This window comes from Drosophila grimshawi, unplaced genomic scaffold, assembly GCF_018153295.1.
Source record: "Drosophila grimshawi isolate 15287-2541.00 unplaced genomic scaffold, ASM1815329v1 contig_44, whole genome shotgun sequence".
NCBI classification, from domain to species: domain Eukaryota; kingdom Metazoa; phylum Arthropoda; class Insecta; order Diptera; family Drosophilidae; genus Drosophila; species Drosophila grimshawi.
The window spans coordinates 2020963-2042101 of record NW_025063240.1 but is presented as its reverse complement, the minus strand read 5'-3'; the positions used below and the strand labels follow the sequence as shown (position 1 = coordinate 2042101).

Sequence of the window (21139 nt, the reverse complement as noted above, 5' to 3'; positions counted from 1 at the left end):
ACGAAAATTAGTTCGGGCCGCACCAAAATTGACGCCCTTGCTGAAGCTCGCACTAAATTGCATGGCCAAGCTGAAGAGCAGCTTCGATCAGGAAATAAAGGGTAAGCGGGGCCGACTGGCTGGCGTCGTTAGTACACGGAGCATTGTGGAGCATGGTTGGGTGGTTGGAGGTACTTGGAACTTGGCTGGAAAAAATACGAAATCATTTGTATATTTCAGTTTTGTAGTTTGTGTTTGAAATGCTAAAACATTTATCGCTGTCGCCGCTGGAGCAAAGGTGATGTGGGGAATGGGGAGAAAAACGCGGGAACGAATGCGGATGCGGACTTGGTACAAATGGCAAATGGGTTGGCAGGAGATGAGCCGATGAGCCGCTGCTGAGCAGCGAAACTTCCCTATGGCACTGACTGGGGCCCAGACAAACCGCGCAGCAATGGTGGGGCGGGCAGTCATTTTTGTTTAGACTGCAAACTGTGAGATAAATTGTGGTGTATTCGTATCTGCGCTGCATCTGTGGATGCAACCAGACTCACTCTGGAGCTCGACTCTGTTGATTACAAAGCGTTCGCCACTGTAGCGAAAAATGGAAATGAAAATGCAGCCGGACTCTCGCAGTGTTGCCTGCCAACCTTCCTCCCCGGTGCCTTCTTCACTCTCCTTTCATCTCTAAACGTCCGCGCTTAAGTGTTAAAATAAGAGCAACACAAGCGAAATAAATAAAAATTGAGCTTTAGATCTGTTTGGCTGCATTTGTTGGTCTGTGTGAAAAATTATGGCAGCCGACTGTGAAAAATTGTTGCAAATAGTTTCCAGTAAATGTTTTATTTATGCCACAGCCCGATATCAAGAGTGGAGGCTTTTTGTTAATGGCCTCTCAGCACAACCCAAAGCCTTTTTGCCATCAATTGGTTGGGCCATCCTGATGAGAACCCAAACATTGTATATACATGTATGTATTCAGGGAAGTTAATCACACTAGTGTTCAATGGTATCGGAGTCGACCAGTGAAGTGGCCGAGGTTTCTCATATGTTGCATACAAAGTGCAGCTGCAAATGCAGCTCAAGTGATCTCTGACAGTCGAAAAGATAAATGAAAACTTAACAGGCCAAGAATCGGACATACAATTTGCAGTATTTACGTGCTGACTCAAAAACTTTGTATTGAAATGCGCCTTTCGAAAAGGGCAAATTTGTATTTTGTGTACAAAATTTAAGTTGAGTGCTTTCTAGTAATTCTTCGGCTCAAAAATAAACTTTGAAACTGTAAATCGCTTAAATTTTAAATGTATTTTTACGAAACTCGAAGTATGAAGCTTGTAACACAGTTAATTAAAGTGAAACTCGAAACTCTCTTACGACTATTTGCAATGTGTTTCCCCTTTCCCTCACATGCCATTGCACTGTTGACTAGATAGATGCATAAGCACTCCATTCATGCACCGTCGAGAGCATTCATCCATTTGATGCCAATCATCTTTAATTTTCTTCGTTCAACTTGACTAGTATTTGGTTCATCTGTCATATCAATTGTATGTCATATGAAATTTGATGTGTTATTATTCAAATTATATGTTATTTTCAGCATTATATCACAGCGTTGAAGGATCGTTCATATTAGAAAAGCGAACACTTAGTAAAGAAATAAATATAGCTTTGCATTTAGAAATTGCACGCTTTTGGCGTTAAAAGCAGTTGCTTTTTTATATTTTCTACACTTATAAAAAGGGAATCACTAAATTGTTTCTTAAAGCCAAGTTTATAATTTTTAAATACATTTTCTCTTTATTTAAAATGACATTATACTTAATATGTTACAAGATAGATATTTATTTTATTTAAAATTCATTTTGTTACTATTTGTAATTTGTGTAAATAAGAAGTTCGTTAAAAATGAAAATATATAAGAAATTTCTCACTCCACAGCATTCGTGGAATTTTACAAACAATATCAAATCAAATTACAGTTTATATATCAGACAAAAAGTGTATTAATAGCAAGGAAGTATCTTTACAAAATTTAAATAATTAAGATACTTTGGTAATGTCGATTTTCGATAACTCTAAACTAAATATGTTGCAAAAATTGAATTTTTTTTTTTTGAGTGCAACACAGAACTTCATACACTTTTTCATGGCACTTCTGACCAGGGAAAAGTCAGCGCCTTCAACTTTAACTTCAGCTTCACCGTCGCTTCCACCTGCCATAACTTGTTGTTCTTGTAATTATTATTGGAACCGGCTCAAAGCAAAGCAGCGCAGCTCAACACGACGTCTGGCAGCCTGCCTGCCTGCCTGCCTGCCTGCCTGCAGCCTAACTGTACGCCATGGTAAAACATTGCAACATCGCTGGCAACCCGCATCGCATCCAAGGCAGCATCAGCATCATCGATGCATCTCAGTGTGCCGTTAGTCCTCTCTGTCGGCTCTCGTGGCGTATCTGCATCTTTTCCATTTGCCATCTCTCTTTCGACTGCGGCTGCTGCTGCTGCTGCTGCTGCTGCTGCTGCCTACAAAATGGTAACAGTAACCGTAACCCGTAACAGGCTTTAGCTCTATGCAAATTGTTGTAATATTTTCTTTTTCGATGTAGTTGTCGCATCGACAGTTGGACGGGTAGGGGGGAGGGAGTTGGTCCCACTTAAAAGTGGACCGTTTGCTCGTTTTGCTGGCAAGAAGCGACAGGCGACTAGCGACACTACAAGCATGAAGCGAAATTACCGTTTTGGCTATGCAACCAGCCTTATGACAATGTCTAATGAGTGAAGCGTGACGTATGCCTAATGACGGAAATTATACTGGACTTTGAAGTTGATTTTTAGAAGCTCTCTTTAATCCTTTGTGTTTTTGATACAGGCTTACAGACACGGTAGCAAAACGATTGCAAACTCTTAGATGCACTCTGTCAAACGGTAATGAACTGCTACTGAATCGGATGTTAATCAGATGTGCATGTTTAATCAGATTATGAATAGATTATCGAGCTGAGTGACCTGTTAATCAAATATGATTTAATTAGTTGTTAATTGATGGCAATAATTAGCGATTTATTAAAACTCTTTATGAATATTCAAAGCGTTTTGTGAACATTATTTGCTAATAATTACTTAATAGAACTACCAAATTTATATATTTGCTAATTTATTTAAATAATTAAAATTAGTTTCAATTTTAATCTGATACATCGGATTAAAATTCCAACTCTTTTCAGCATTAAAACAATTCAACAGATAACATTTTGATTCATTAACATTTTATATTGTTATAATAGGTATTTAAATATTAAAATATTTATTTTATTTATATTTTTTAATTTTTTAAATTGAAATTTTAATATCAATTTTATATTTAAATTATCTATCCACAACTTGTATTTATTCAATTCCAACAACTAAAAACTGTCCAAACATTTAAAAACAAATTATTTTATGAGTATACATTTTAGATGTATGTTATGAACAATGTTAAATATCATAGTTGGTTTTTTCTCAAGTCTTTAAGAGCTGTATTTTCGTTACACGACTTGAGCTTAATCATTTTCATGCTCCGACAAACACAACTGCAACAGATTGACACGCCCCCTCGGCTGTGCCGCGGCTTAAGCTTCAACGCCATTTCCATTTCCAGCTTCAGCTTCAGCTCTTTCTTTAGCTGGCATATAAATTTCAAGACCCACCACAAATTTGTGGCCACCGAACACGTTTCTGTCTATTAAATTTCATAAATTTATTAAATTATGCGCCTCTGAGCCGCAGTCAGAATCAGGCGGAGTAAATGTAAGAGAAAAGGAAGGAATGAAAATGAAAGAAATGTTGACGTAAAAATAAATGTCTCGAGCATGAGCATGAGCATGAGCATGAATGCATTAAAATAGAAACAACATAAGATTACATTCAGAAATTTAAGGAAAGTGCCACCAACGGCGAATGCATAGGCAGATGGGGCGACGCTGCATGTGGCAACAGTAACAGTTTAGAAACAGCATGATTATAATTTGGTGAGTCAGCGAGGAGAGTTGGGGTGTGGGTCAGTGTGGGTGTGTAAAAGCTATTCTACTTGTGGTGGTTAACAGGTTTGACATAAGTTCTTGCCATTCTTTGGAAATGCCACATGACAGCCAACTAAAAATTAATATGTCAAACTATGCAAAAGACGCTGCGTCTACTAAGCGATGCGTGTCCAGAACGGACCCCAAAAACACGACCTCGTTCCCGTTTCCGTGACACGCTCCTCTTGCCCCGACCTGTGCAATGCAATTAGAAAAGTAGACAGAGAACTGTCAAAATGTCAAATCGAAAATTGCTGGGCTTGCTTTGCTGGCAGCATCCCACGTCTTCGCTTAAGACCCCCGTTTGTTGCCGCCCCTCTCTGTCGGGAATGTCAGCACCGCAGACATGGAAACGTGCCAGCAGCCTAGGTTCAGGTTTGCGCAGTCGGTAGAAGGCTCTGCACCTGCAAACCACTACTCGGAAGCTGCCACAGTTTTGAAAATTGAGCAGAAATCAATTGGCAGCCAAGCAGCTAGCGAAAACCAAGTCTGGCAGAGACTTTGGCAACATTGCGTCAGCAACATGTTGCGCCGGTGCATGTTGGCTGGTGTTTACAGTTACAGTTGCCTGGCTATATATAATATCAGCTGCCGATATTAAAGCAATGTTTTTATGTTGAATTAGGAAGCTTTAATTTAATGTATATAACACCAGTACATGCATTCGAAAAAAACTGTTAAGTCTGATTTGTCTGGATGGAGTTAACTATAACGCTGGAAACTGGAATACTAAATCAAAAAACCAGCTGCATGTACTGAATAGCCATAGAGTTGTATGCACTTGTATTGCAAAATACAATACTTTAATTTAATAAAAAAATCTTTAAAACACTTTTTAGTTTTCAAAAGTTTACAAAGCCAAAGTCTCTACCTTAATCTTCAATCTTATATCTACATGGTATTTAGTATCAATAAACTCTCCTTAGAACAATTGTTCAGAATATATATATATTTTTTATGACAGTATTTTTATTTTTATTATATTGTATATATAACATAAAAAAAATCAGAAATGTTTATCCTAACCAAGCTCGAGTTTTATTCGAGCTTTATTTGGCATAAAGTTATCTGAACTGATTGCTTATCTAAATGGGCTTTTGTATATATAAAAGAGGTATTAATAGTTATATAGCGTATAGAATCTTCGATATCCTCCAGCCAAATGTTCTTTCGTCTTTTTTTGGTTTTTGTAAGCAGCAAATTGTTTAATTTGTTTTGGGTTAATGTTCAAATTGAAGCCTGTTTCTGGATGATTGGTTTGGGTTGTTTTATGTGGGTTATCATGTTGCTGCTGCGGCTGTTGCTGTGCGTCAGCTGCGTGACTATGACCGCTGGCAACTGCCAAATGGCAGCTGGAAAGTGCCCTGAGTGGCACGAGTGTCAACGTCACGTTGCCTTCTCTCTCTCTGTGTATGCGTCGTGTAGCGCTTCTGCCCTCCCCTTCCCTACCGCTGCGTACGTGCGTCGCATGCTAAGCGATCCGATAAATATTTGCCAGAGTCTTTAGGGCAAGCATTGTTTAACATGGTATATATACATATATATATATATATTTCGTATGTATGTATATGTGTATATTTATATGTGTGCGTATGTATATGGTTCTTTAAGTCGATTTTAAGTTGGTCTTAAGTTGTTTGCATTTAGCAGGCATTAGCCGAGATTTGTGGTACAAGTGTTAAGAATGAGCGTGATAGATATTTTGAATGGCAATGGGTCATTTAAGTTGACTAAAGCTCGCAATTGTTGAGGAGAGGAAAATAAATACCAAAAGCAACTTTGAATGATAACATATGGTTTGTTGTGCTCTGCTGGAAGATTAGCTTAATTTAAAAAACAAGCTTAATTTAGTATATATGAAAAAATGATTGAATAATGATTTTGAAAAAATTAAACTGAATTTTAATTCATTAATGCATATGTATGAACACACGTATTTTTAACCCCTTTTTTTTAGCTTACTCAGAGCTCATCAGTGCTAATGGGCCTAATTCATATTCAAAAGCCTCGTTTTTGTTCATTTCAATAGCTAATTGTATGCTCATCCAAACATATGCTGGGGTATTTCAGCTTGTGCTGAATTATGAATAAATTCCATGCGCTTCTTTGCAACACCTTTCGTTTTTTTTTATTTTATTTTTTTTTTTTTAACGACTCGACAACATTCACACAGCCGCTAGGCTCGGCTCCTGCCCGACCCTTGAATTTACCCATCAACATTAATTTGCGTGCTGTGTCACCTTTGGCTACATACATTTTTAACCGTCACTCATTATAAATTTCCATTAAAATTACACGATATGTGTCTCTTTCCGCTCCCCGTCCAATTCCGATCCCGAATACATTCCGTGCAACTGCTTCCCTTATAACCCCAAGCATTTGCATGTACATGGCCAAAAACAGGCTGAGAAGATATGCCCAGCAAACTGCTCTGCCTTCTTTTCATATCTGCCATTCTCTGCGGATTCCTCGTCCAATCTTTTCGCTCCTCATCGCTGTGGGCATAATTTGGCCATGGAAGGGTTAAGCAACAGCACAGCACAGCATAGCACAAAGTGGATGGGCTGCCAACTTCCGAGAGCAAGAGAATAAAAACAGAAAATCACAAAATTGCGCGCCAAAGAGTTTTGGCTTATTCCCCGCTGCAGCAGCCTGCCAGCCTCCTACTTAGGTTTTTATGCCGAAAACATATGGACGGGTCGACATTTTATAGCCGGCGGTGGCGGATTCGGGATCAGCTCGTTTTGCGAGACCGCAAAAAGCAAATGTTTTTTGATATGCCATCGAACGCCGAAGGAACCCATGCCACAGTTCAGAGTGTCCTTAATAAAGTGTCGACATGTGTAATTTGTGCGGCCCCTGACTTTGTCTTTTGAACATTTTGGGCCTGTGGTTTGCTGTTTGCTGTTTGTTTTTTTTTTCTTTTTTGTGGTTAGAGGTTGGCGACCCATCGGATAATATTAATAAATTATGAGCATTTCTGCAACGCTTTTAGATTTCATTTTCGTTTCTTGCTTGCTCTTGACTCTTGGCTGTGCTCGAGTCATGTCCTGCATGTCCTGCATGTTCTGCTTTTGCCACTTCCTGCACAAAATTGACTTTTAAGACTTGTTGGACGCGTCTTGCGCTTTCGTCTTTGTGCTCGGTTCCGGTTTTGGTTATTGAATTTATATTTTTTTGTTGTTGTAAATTTATTCAATGCTTGAATGCATGTTTTGTTGTCAGCACGGCCTGTTTCCTGTTGTCCTTGCCAGTTGTTTCATGTGCGACGCAGCAGCGCCCCCAAGCACATGCCAGACAGCAGACATGCCAACAGAAACAGGACACACACAGACACACACCGACTACTGGCGAGACATCAGGCCCGTCCTCTCCTGCGCACATCCTGTGCCCCGAAAAACAACCCTTGGCACAATCGAATTGCACATTGGTCTTCTAGTGTTCGATGCTTTAGATCTTTTGCCTTTCTGCCTCCGTGTAAATGTTGGCTGTGTGTCTGTCTATTTTGACTTTAACAACGTCAGCAACAACACCCCCTAAAATACACCCACACACACACACACTCACTCACGCACATTGTCGAAGCTATCATTAACACTGTCAAGGGTTGTCTATGGCTTTGACTCTGCTTCTGGTGGATGATGAATCTGTACATGAACTCTATATGGATGAAGTTTTTTCTGGTCTACACTGTGCTGCAAACTTGCGCCGAAACATGTTGTGAATTTTCTCTGATTCGTGGAATGAAATTTTATGACCACATTGTCTGAAATAAAGATATTTTATCTTAATTGCTTCGAAAAACGTTCGTGTGACTACTAAAACTGTCAGAGCTTGTCCCATTAACACTATCCACTAACTGTCGCACGTTTCTTTAATGTATCTCTCTAATGCGACTCTTTTCTGTGGAAAGAGTGCAGCTTGTGAAGCTAGTTGGAATGCATGGGCTTTGGTTAACAACCCGTTATCAAGAATTTAACACGTGAGAACCTAGATTCATTTAATACTATTATTATTTTATCTTGTTATAAAAATTTGGTTTAGTCTTGTTTGCTTTTGTATTAAATATAAATATTAAATGGAACATATAATATTTTTATGTGCATATTAAAATATTGATTTTAATATTTCATCTCATTACACATTCATTGTACAACGTTTCTTTATTTTCTCTCTATGCATATTAGAAAAATAGTAATCAAAATTAAATATCAGTTTGATTTTTATTAAAATAAATGCAATTTATTAGTCAGCTTATTCTCTGTGCCCCTTTTATATACACAAATAACATGGCAGCAAGATTTTGTGGTTGCTATTTTTTAGTAATAGTAGAAAATGAATTTCTAAGTAACTTAAATATACGTGTCCATTTTTTTTATACTTTCTTAGATTTATTTTTAAGTAATTTTATGAAATTTCTTGCTTAAGGCAAGTATATATAGATCAAATTGCATGCTTTAATTGCAGCGTTATTAATTAATTCCTCTCTGCATATGCTCAACATGCATTTAAGGGACTGTCTGCTTCATTTTTACATCTCTTATCTGCCACATCTCGTTACACTGTGCGTGCGCCTTTGCTGCTTGGTTTTACGCTCAGCGCTGAGTTTCGACTTTAGTCATAATAATTTGCAGGCCCCCATCATCAACACGCCCACCATATTCCAACTAGAAGCGAGTTCCTTACCTGTCTCCCCTACCCCCATTTTCCCTGTCTCGAGGCATAAAATTTATTTATAATAAATTAAAAACTCCTTAAATGCTGTTCATACCTGCAGCTTGCTGCCATTTTTTTCTTTCAGTTTTTTATTCTTTATGTTATTTGTAGCCGGCAGTCAAAAAAACCAAAAAAAAACTGGAAAATGTTTTGTTGCAGTGGCCGTCGACGCCAGAGCGACCACAGGGCACAAGGGTATGGGCGTGGCAACGGGCAGCGGGTTCCTGTTTAGTCGCTTGGCATTTTAGTTGTTGTTGCTGCCGTTGTTCGTCCACGCGGCCGGCATGAAAACTTATGTCGGCGGCCTTTGGGCGCAATTATTTATACATGCCTCATAAAAATCGAAAACAATGGCCAGACTAGAAGACTGGTCATAGAGAGAGAGAGAGAGAGAGAGAGAGCCACATACATACAGAGAGAAAGAGAGCGAGAGAGATAGAGACTGGGGTGGGGATTGAGCTGAGGTATGCGGGCTTGGGCACAGACAGAGGCCTAACAATGCAGTGTGCAAGTCCCATGGCTTTTGTTGTGGTCAGTTTGCTAGTTGTAGTTGTTCTTTGTGCAACTCCTTTGGGGCACGTCTTGTCTCTTATGCTTTTGTTCTAACTGTTGCCACACGAAGCTATGCCACAAGCACTAGCGCTTTAATTGGCCATAGAAGAGGCGTCTGTTTGTCTTACAGAGTTAAAGATATAAAAATATGTATAAAAAAGCTGAACTATCTAAAATCAAAAGTAAGAAGTTAGCCCAACTTATATATGTATAAAGATTGCTGCACAACTTCCCCGTAACTGTAGGGCAACCCTCAATTCATCACACTGACAGCTCTCTGTCTAGGCAATGAATGCAATTTAATGTTATTACGATTCGCATTATTTTGGATGCCAGCCGCGGGGCTACAACCTTGAGACCCACAGACGGACAAAATCCCTGTAAAACAACCCCGCAAATTGCATTGTGAAGTGCGGCAACGACGCATGCTGTTGAGTCAGTGTAAGCCACAAGAGATTTGAATTTTAGATAGAGCCACATACGCACATAGTGTGTAACAGGCAGAGTTGAAGGGTGGAAGAGTAGAGATGGAGAAAGGCAAACAAACACTGCAAAAATTCTTGACTGGCAACTGCGAATACGAAATGTATCTGCATCTGATGCAGATCTCTCGACCCATCTGCAAACATTTGCCTCACGCATCTGCACAACTTGACTCGAACTCATTTCGGATGCAGCTAAAGCCCCACAGTAACCGGTGGCAGAAGGAGATGAGGCAGACTCTGTCTGACTGTCTGTTGATGGTCTAACGGGAATGCCAAAAAAACAAAAACTAAGCAGTTAATGGGGAGGAGAGGCAGCAGCAGCAGCAGCAGCTCTGCAACCCCAAAATTTTACGGGCTGGGCTTGCGCATTATTTGAAGTTGCCATTAAAAATTTAAAAGGCGCTTCCCGCTGATCCTTCTGGCACTGTGCCTGCTCAGGCTGTCCTCTTCACTTGGAGCAATCATCGTTAGGTTAGCGGCGTAAATTGCGTTCTTTTCGGATTGCAGGAAGGGCAACATCGTCGCCTTAAACGCGTTTTATCTGGCGCGAGTTGAGGTACCAAATATAAGAAAATAACAGCAACAGCAACAGCAACAATGGAAGCGGCAACAAATTTTATATAATGATGTTAATGATAAGCAGACAGGCAGCCAGTCAGTCAGCCAGTCAGCCAGTTAGGGAAGGAGGCATTGTGAATGAAAAAGGGAGTCTTGGCAATATTTACGCATATTTGCGGCACATACAATAACATAAAAAACAGAGCCGAAAACTTTTCAGACTTGTGTCAGCAGTGAAAATAACATCGGAAATGCCTTTAAATTGCCTGCATTTTCTGGCGAAGTAGCTACGAGAAAAATTATACACCAAAACGAAATGCAAATTTGAATTTTAATGAAGTAGGACACACAAAATGGAGCTCTGATTGGATTCACAAGCCGATGTAAACTGTCCACAAATCAAGATGTGGAATAGCCACAGAGACTTTGATACGAACCGAATACTTTGATGGAAAAAACACTTTAAAAAATTAAGAATGCTCAATTTAAAAGAGACCGACTTATATAATATTAAAGCAATGATCATTCACCATTAGAAAGATATATGTATATATATAAAATATTAGTTTTATTGCTATCATAAATCGATATGCATCGATATTTGTAATCGATAAAATTAAATAAACTTCATCTGCGAATGGTATACAAGATTATATCTGTCGACCCTTTAGCATGTTGTAGCTGCTTCATTCTGTCTGTTTACACTTTAACCCAATTTCAATTTTAATTCAATGCATTACAAAGTATTTACAAATTGTTGTCTAGATTTTGTGTATTAGACACAGACAAAATGCAGCCCATTGGCAAAATATTTAAATATAATTATGTTTCCATGTACGACAATTTAATAAACATTTTGAATGTATTTTCATAGATTATTAATTGCAACAATGTATGGTAATTATTACCTATTTAGTAAGCATCTATTCAATAAAATGTTATCAATGAAGAAATACCCTGTATCTTCGAAACTTATTTAAAAAACGAGTGAAACTGAAGAAAAAAATAACGAAAATAGAAAGAAACTAGAGAGAGAGAGAGAGAGAGAGAGCGAGAGAATAAAATTTAATATTATTATTTAATTATCTTCGTTTCTCTCTACGATATTTCTGCACATATTTGTTATACCCTTTCCCAAATCCATTTTAACTGGCAGACAAATCTTTCCAATAAATAAAATTGTACAAAACGATTATTAAAAAAAATTAATTACTTTTTTATGGCTATTGCCTTTGCGGCTTTAAATGATTAAATAATCATAAAGAGCTGCGCTCTGGCATTTAAATACCCAACTCTCCAACTCTGCCTTCTATTCCTCTGGATGAGTGTTAATCAAGGTAGGCGCTGCGTTCATTGCTGCACCACCCTTTAATGTAAACCTTATTAATTACGCACCAAAGAAAATTAATTTCCGTTGTGCAGCTTCACGTACTTATTTCCATTCAATTGGGTCTTCTTTACAGGATCTGCATGATTGTGGCGCCCCGTGTCACGCCATGTTCTTCCCGGAGCGGGAACGAACGGTGCTGCGTTATTGGGTCGGATCCTGGGCAGCTGTCTGTGTGGCCAGTTGTCTCTTTACGGTAAGTGGAAATCAATTTTTGGTAATATTAATGCACGCTCATCTGTGTCACAATGTCAGGCACTCAATTTTCAATTTGATGGCGATAAATCATGAGCGAGAGAACTGCAGTCGTCTCCTCACCCATCTTCATTCCTGTCCGTATCCCTTAGCCTTGTTTGCTTTGCCAAGGTTTTTGAGCTGAATGCTGCCATATTTTCTTTAGCTTGAGAACATGGCTCAAGGGCGAGAACAAACAACTTTATGCCAGCGTTTGCATATCCTTACACAGGATATGCTGCTTTTGCCTCTGCTACTGCTCCTTCTCCTGCAGCGAATCTATTATGATTCTGTGGAGGCAACGTTGCCACTTTGGCAAATCCCACACATTGACATATTACCTGTCAGCGCATATTTTTCAATAAACTTGGCAAAACATATGCGGAATATGCTTCAACCCCTGCTTGCTTTAAAAGCTTCTCTTAGACATCTCCCACTGAAACATCTCATGCTTCTCCCACTTCTCTTTGCCCTTGGCATTGTTTATTTCTGTAGAGGGTATCTGGCAGAATGGCTACTCCTTCCAGTTGCCGCCGATCTAGGTGGGCGTTAAGTTTGCCTTTTGATTGGTTTGCCGTTGGTTTGCATAAACTTCAACGTAAGCCACACAAAGACAACCTTGAATATAATGGCTTAAAGTGCGTTTGGTTCTAGTTTGAGCTTATATTAAAAACTGTACTATATCTACTATATCTACATTTTATACATATTATTATAAATTCCGAAAATGTCTATCATTTTTTCAAAATATCCATTAATTGTTAAATTATAAAAAGGCTTTACGCACATTAAGCTCACAGCAGGCAATAAAATTGATAGATTTTTTATTGTTGGCGTATATTATAATTCAACAACACACGTTTGGAATAAATGAGATACATTTACATACATTTAAGCTTACTGACCCATTTCAGCCACACCAATTATTTATTCTAAATATGCAAATTAGCGCCTTATTTTAACAATTTCTTATGTTTTTTTTAATATTGAAACCTCAACTTTCGACAACTGCCAAATATTTGCTACCTTTTCGGTTACCAAATATCCTTTCTTGACACACGCACAGACCTTAACACATACATCATGCAGCCTGGAAAAACTGAACCCAGACACAAAAATAAAATTTAAATAAAAAATCAATTTAGCTACGAAAAGCTATAAACTGTAGGCAGGATACAAAAAATAAAATAATGCCATCCCAGGCAGTGTTTTATCGTAATTCGCAACGCACTTGTGCAATCATCGAGTCGGTAGGGAAGAGGAGGGGCAGGGTCAGGGGCAGCAACAAGCACATCTATCAAATATTTTAGTCAGCTACACAAATTTGTGTGATCTGTGCTTTTGTGGGGGCACAGAAGGCAGACTGGGGATTGAGTTACAGCTGGAACTGTTGTTCTGGTGAGATGGTGCATATCATAAAGTTGAGCTACATTCATCACACATAAGTTTATGCAGAGGGGGTGTGGTGAGGTGTGTGGGTGGAGTAGGCTACATTGTCACTTTCAGTGTGACGAATTTTGCATAGTTCTGCTTTTGCTTGTTTATTTGGGCTCTTTTTATTCGTTTGCGTTTGTGATAAATTTTGCATTGCATGTCATTTGTCGCCCATTGTCAGAGGCAGTGACTGTTTGTGGGCGTGGCATCACTTATATGTGCACAAATTATGTTTCCGTTGACTTGTTGCCATGTTGCCATTTTGTTCATTTTCACTCAGTTCCCCAGCAGCTCCATTTTGCCAGACTCTAGTTATTTTTTTTATGATAATGATTATGTTTTGAGTGCTCATTTTGCATTTTGCATTTGGGGAGTGTTCATCTGTTGGCTGCTGCTGGTGCTGCTGCTGCTTCTTTCACTTTCTCCCTCAGATTTGCTGTTGGTTGCTCTGGCAAGTGCAGTGGGTTAGCCGCCTGCTCGGCCCACTTGACATTTTCATTTCCATTCTCGTCATTGATGATGATAGAAATATTTTTTGTGTGTGCTGTTAATATTTTTCTTAAGTAAATAATTCATTAAATTTAGACGATATCCGATTTTCTGTTAAGTTCATTTGTAGTTAAATATAGCTTAGCAAAATCATTCATAAAGCTGGGAGTATTAAACAAATAAAATACGTGTCATTTAGCTCAACCAGCTTTTGATAGTTTATGAAACTACGATATTTTATAACTAACGGTATTTTATAACTAAAGTAGATATTATAAATCTTAATTTTTAATAATATAATCATTTATAATTGTCAGTGTTTTTGCATTATGTTTTATTTTTGTTGCTTTAGATAAGCTCAAAGCATTTTTCTAGAAGCTCATTGGGGAATGATATTTAGAAAAAAAATTATAGTCGACTGCAATAGAAAATTGCAAAAATAAATATTGAACTTAATAAAAAGATTAAAATAATATTTATTTTTATTTTTGAATAAAATCAATTCTAATGTGTGTGTTAGATATAATTTTGAGCTGAAGACTTATTGCGTATAAAGTGAGCTCTGAACTAATTGGTTGATTGGTTTTGTTGGAAGAAAGTCAGATTTAATTAAGCTTCGACACTCGCTCATATTCGTTTGAGTTGAAGCAGCATGTCGTTTTCAATAACTTGATTGTATTTGAAGTTTGCTACTTACCAAGATGCAATTTCAGTTAGGTGCGACATATCCTCAGGCGTCGGCGTGGCAGCTGAAAGTATCAACTAACATATACAAACAAACACATTTATTTCAATTTCACAAAACACAAAAAGTCAAACTAAAACCAAACAAATATTTTCACCTGCCTCTATTTCTGTGAACTTTGCCGTTGACTTGTGCCATCCGCGGAATTCGAGCTCAAGTTATCGCCGTGAGACAGCCACTGCTAGAGATACTATGAGAGACAACTGTCAACAATCAACACCTTTTTCATTAAACGCATTAGATGAGAATGGGGAATGAGATGGCAACGCAATGAGATGAGATGAGATGAGATGAGAGACGTTAGACATGACATTTGTTTTACAATGAAAGCGAAAAGGAAATGACTGGGGCTGTAATGGGCTCTCAATGGGTTGCCAATGGGACTGGGGGGAGCCGCCTGGTGGGATAGTGTGGCATACACGCAAAAGTTGGCTGAGACAGACGTGCGAGGGAGCTCTGATAATGTTGACAACAAATAAGCGTCTGCAGATAGGGAGACAGTAAATAGGGAGGGGGTAGTCATTCAGTGTCAGCATGTTGTTGACTTTGATGACTTTTCTTAATTACAAAACCTGAAACAGAAGCTCACTGAGGCGAATGTTGACTCACTGACAGACAGACAGGCGGACAGCCAGACGGATTGTCAGCCAGCCAGCCAGCCAGCCAGGCGGACAGGATGTGTTTAAATATGCGATGTCACGGTGACAAAAGTAGCTGCATCCAGGACCTCAACGATAGTTGAACATAGTTTAACAGTAAGCCTCTCATGTAACTGTGAAACTTTTGGATTTACGGTTTAATATTTTGTTTGACTTGCAGTTCACCATTTGCATAAATATGAACGACTAATAAATATTTGTTAAATATGCGCATTTAAATGACAGCAAAGCAAATATTTTTGTTCTTTAATCACTTAAATGGACGACAACCTAAATACAGAAATTTACAAAGATATTCAAAACATAGATAGACCAAAGCGAAGCTTTAACATTTACCACAATTTATGCCGCAATTATTTTTTCAACAAATTCTCACAAAAAAAACCTGTGCAAAGTTTTATGCTAATCATAGGCGCTGACATGTCTGACGACGCTTCGTTCCACCTCCTAGCCAAAACTGGATCGCTTCCCCCCCTTGGAAGTTGTTATTGTGTTGTTGTCTCACTGACTTTATGCAAATGACACCGTTATTTAATTTGAATTAAAAATGAAAACCAAAAAAAATAAAATAAAATATAAAAAAAATGTTTGTAAAATTTAATTTAATTTATGCGAAACTCTAAAACGGGCAGCCGCGGAACAAAGCTAAGCTGTCTAAAAAACAGCAAAGGGTTGGGGTGTGGTCGTTTTAGTTTTTGGGCGTTTTTATAATGACTAGTTTTAGAAATTTATGAGGCACAGCGGCGTTGAAATTGAAATTAAACATTAAACTTGACCATTTGTGAGGTGTGGCTGACAATTGTGTGGGTTGCTGATGGTATTTATAATAAAAATAAATGTCCAAGCTCAAAGTTTATTTTAATTGGTAAATAAAGTTAAAGAAAAGTTGTGTAATTTGAAAAGAAACCTAATTGATTTTCTAAAATAAGCTTTGCCATTGAATATTTGATCTTCTTTCTATATATAAATATATATTGGTATTTTTTAAAATTGAAAATTGAAGTGATTGTGAGTAACATAAGTACAGCGGAATATCTATTGAATTAGATAGAGGAACGTTGGAAAAGCATTAATTTACTAATTCTTACTTATGTGAAACGCAATCTACATTAAATAATTGAATGAGAGAAAATTACAGCATTCATTGTCTCTGCTTCTCAGCTTACGCTACTTTGAGTGCTTTTCATGCTATCATGTGTAGGATTTTTAGCCCCAGTTAAATGCCTGCCGGAAACTGACTAACTACGCCCCATGTTTATCAAAGAGTTGCCCACGCCCCATCACGACGATGAGATGACAACGCGAGGCAAGTTGAAGCTTGCGAGCAACGCATAATTTTTGGCTTTGTTGGAGGCAGAGCCACCGTCAGAGACAGCAAGAGAAGCGGAGGCAGAGGCAGAGGTAGAGGTAGAATCAGGGTTGGAGTTGGAGGAGTTGTGGCTGTGATGACTGTTTCCGACTGTTGTCGGTTTGCTTTGCTCATTTTACTTCATTTGTAGCTACAATTTCAGCAGTCACACCTACAAGCTGACACGCCCAACGCCCCTGACTACAAATGAAATGAGCAGCAGCATGCGTGCCACAACAAATTGCTGTCAAAATGTGTGTGTCTGTGTGTGTGTGTGTGTGTTTGGTGTGGCGGCGGAATGAGGCATGAAATGGCAGAAGGACTAGCAACTCAAATAGATGCTAGTAACCCTTGCCTTTTTGTAGAACCTGTCTAAAATCCTATGCCTGAAGTGCTTGGCATAAATAAACAATTCAATTCAATTTTGTTATTCCCATTTTGTATATATGTACCCACATATATATATCTATATGTGTAAATATGTATGTAAACCTTGTCTTTGTATGTCAACAAATGCGTTACAAAAACTTCTGCACACACCCAAAAATCTCAGGCATAAATTTCGCATGTAAATGAGCAAGACGATAAGGCGTAGGCGGGAATTAGACGTAGTCATGGGAGAACTCTAATTTAAGAGCTAAGCGCAAAGGGAATGAGCACTAAGACAAGACAAGTATATACCCTGTAACTAACCATTGAATATGAACTTAAGTTCAGGCAGCATAGCTACATCTAATTTGATTTACATATTTTAGTTTATTATATGTTGACATATTTTTATAATTTAATTACCTTTTCTGCTGGCTCCAGGTCATGTTTTTTTATATTCTGTATATCCTCAAGTATATTTCGAGCTCCAAATTAGTTTCATATTTTAAAAAGAAGTCAGCAAGAAAGTATAATGAAATTTATTTATTTATTAAAACTTTATGTTTGATTTATACTTCACTTTTTATTTTAAAGTGTTTCCCATAACTTTAGCAGGTTTGAAAATCAGTTAGATTTATAAATGAGAATAATTGCTGTCATATTGGCTTTAGTAGTAGTTGTAGTTGTAAATAATTGAATTTGTAGGAAATATTTGTAAATACTAGTTAAAAGAAATGTAGCTTAAGTCCGAAATAATTTTAAAACTAAAATAACAACGTTAATAATGAGATAAAATTAATTTGTATATTGCCAAGCTGACTGACAAATAATTTTTAAATGATCAGCAATTCACAAAGTCGCTTTGTCATTCTTATACCCTATAAGCTCGGCACATAACAAATGATTACTTGCGCCTTGCGACAATTGGGTCGTATGTTACATCTATGAATAATTCAAATGTTTTTCATTCGTAATAATAATGGCAGCACATAATGGAACACAAAACAACTGTGGCTCCACACTCCAATCGCAGAGCTCCACTGATAGTTTTGTAATGATCAAATGAAATGGCTTCGCTTAGGCTGCGGGCTGAGTTGGCTGGCTGGCTGGCTGGCTGCCTGGCTGCCTGGCTGCCTGGCTGCCTGGAGGCAAAAGTCTCAGGACGCAGCGTTAGGTTTAGTCCAAATGGTAATGAATTCATTTAAATGGTGCGTAATTAGCTGGCAAAGTCTGAAGTGGTGTTTGCTAGGATTGGAAATTGCAGTTTCAGTTTATGTGGGCTTAAGTGTTGAATTGGGTTTGTGCGGCAATGTGGGTAGCTTTGGTGCCACATTGGTTTGCCTTTGCGGCTCGTCAAAGTGGTTGGCTGGATAGCCTTCACATTGGTGTGGCAAATCAGTCCTTTTAATTGAAATTGCCTTTAAAGCCTTTAGCTTCGAAGGAGCAGCTGAATTGGAAATTGAGCCTAATAGCATTATTAAATATATATGTATAATGCTGTGTGTAAAACCCAGGCAGCTGATGTCTCAGCTTCCAAGGACTCCATCTCTCTGTGTGTGACAGAGGGTACTCCGGTGCTCTCATTAAGGTCGACTCATTTACCCAGAAACACGCTACAAATGGGCTCAGATCACAATAAACTGCACAACAATCAGCTAATATGTATGTAGCGCCTAATGACCGAGACCCTCATTCGCAACTCCCGCCTCTCCCCCGGCCAACGACTCTAATGTATTTTGAAGGCAGTGGCCAATGAAATCTGCACATCGGCATCTTGAAGATGACTACAGAGTTAATTAAATGCTTGAATGTAATTAATATGTGTTTTTAATTTTATTTTGATGTATTGTAGGTGCTCACATTTCTGATAGACTCATCGCGTTTTCGTTATCCGGAGCGTGCGATTGTCTTTCTGGCCGTTTGCTATCTGGTCGTCGGCTGTGCCTATGTGGCCGGACTTGGTGCGGGCGATTCGGTGTCGTGCCGTGAGCCGTTTCCGCCGCCAGTGAAGCTTGGACGCCTGCAGATGATGTCCACCATAACGCAGGTAAGTTCGAGCATGGTGAAACGAGCTTGCATTTTTTCATTGTATATATTTACCAACTCTTGCTTCTTTGCTCCCTCGCGCAGGGTCATCGGCAGACGACCGCGTGCACCGTATTATTCATGGCATTGTATTTCTGTTGCATGGCCGCATTTGCGTGGTGGTCATGTTTGGCTTTTGCCTGGTTCCTGGCCGCCGGACTTAAATGGGGCCACGAGGCAATTGAAAATAAATCTCATTTATTCCATTTGGTTGCCTGGGCGGTGCCCGCACTGCAAACGATATCCGTTTTGGCGCTGGCCAAAGTTGAAGGTAAGTTCCCAATCCAGTTGCTGATTAACATAAACAAATGAGCGTATGAGAGAACTATCTACAGGAAGTGAGAGCGAGATAGAGTGCGACTTTGAACTTTAACTTGGGAACCCACTTGGGGCACATTATAAATTACAAGCACTTAATTCTAGATACACAAACTACCGGTCCCAAACGCCTCAGTGGCGGCCTACGTCTCAGCCACACTTTCAGCCACAGCCGCAGCCGCAGTCAGTTTTCGTCATGTAAGACGAAACCGTCATTAGACATCATTTTGTGGCATTAACCGTATCTATTTCGCTGTTGTGATGCCCAAAACAAACCCTATCAACCAAAACATCATTAAAACAATGGTTGCATCAGCCAATATTTTGATTAAAATATGGAAATATGGAATAATATTATTCCAAGGATATTTTTATAGACATAGAATATATGTTCAAGAAATTCTTAAGATTCCGAACTATAAACAATAAGCCAGGGAGTCTAATAAATATTTTTATCTATAATTATATAATTTATTGTTATTCCTATAATAACTTATTCGCCATTACAATTTACTATCGCTGCTATAAAAAATTAACCAAATCAATAAATCTCCAAGATATAAACTTTTTCCTTAAATAAATATCATCGTGTGCGTCTTACAATTTCAGACATATAAGGGCCAGTTTTATTTTAGATGCATTATATTATATTTTGGTTAAGCATTCCAATTGCTAGGTACAAGTTCACAATAATTTACTAGAGAGGAGATTTTGCTTGGTAATTCTCTCAAGCAATCCTTCATTTTTTATCGAGAATTACTTGTACTTTGCCCATTGTGTACCTTAAGCTGCTGGTGCGTGCCGCCCGTTTCACAGTAATTTTGTGGTTCATTTGAAACCGGGGCTAGGCCGTGCTGTGCCGTGTTTGGTCGCGTCAGGCCGCGAAGTTGATGTCCGCGATTTCTAAGCAATTTAATGACCTACGTGGTCGAGAGCCGACACGAAATAAATCTTAGCCAAGAAATGTAAAACAAAATGGTTGCTAAAATGGTCACGTTAAACCGCCGTAAAAAGACGAAAAAATAAAAATGTAGATCTAAACCTTTTGCACATATACATATATAAATTTCGTGTTTTTATTCGTTTTTCCTTGAGCTCCACTTGTGGGTCAAAGAACAAGCAGCAAGAACAAATCACGAACAGCTACCGAAGCAAATCCGCAGACCTGCTCAGCTCTGCAGTTAATTTTTTTGGCTCTTTATTTTATTTAGCTTTTTTTTCCTGGATAGCCGTTCACATTTTTGGGCTTAATTAGATTGCGGCTTAATGACTCAATTGTGTTCGGCATTATGGCGCATTAGAATTTCACAAGCTGAGGAGATGCGAATGCGGATGCGAATGCGAATGCGGATATGGAGGCTGCTGTTGCTGCTACTGATGTCCTCTGTTCGCCACACGTGCCTCCGCCCCGCAGCAATTGGCAATGCGAATACGATACAGGCAGTAATTAAATACAGCACCACATGATTATGGCTTGTTAGGCAAATCCAATGAAAGTGTAGAACACTCGCCCAGCTTCTAAATGGCCACTTGTGATTCGACTATATAGAACATTAACTGCCCTTTATAAATGGGGAATGTAAAGTGAGAGGTTTGGCACAGGCTTACCACCGGATAATAGCGATCGATACGACTTGAATTAGCAAGTGACTAAAGTATTCGTTAAGCTGACTTAATGACTGATTTGCCCAATCTGTTTAGTCTGATTCGTCTAT

At 38.6% G+C, this 21139-nt stretch overlaps 1 protein-coding gene across 1 annotated transcript in view; it reads left to right on the top strand.

The window, feature by feature from the left end:
- Window positions 1-21139, top strand: part of LOC6558256 (frizzled) — a 105938-nt gene that overhangs the window by 26723 nt on the left and 58076 nt on the right. The window contains exons 2-4 of the mRNA XM_001985472.3: window positions 11820-11939; window positions 18874-19068; window positions 19152-19377. Coding sequence (XP_001985508.1) covers window positions 11820-11939; window positions 18874-19068; window positions 19152-19377 — 541 coding nt within the window. The remainder of the gene's footprint in view (window positions 1-11819; window positions 11940-18873; window positions 19069-19151; window positions 19378-21139) is intronic.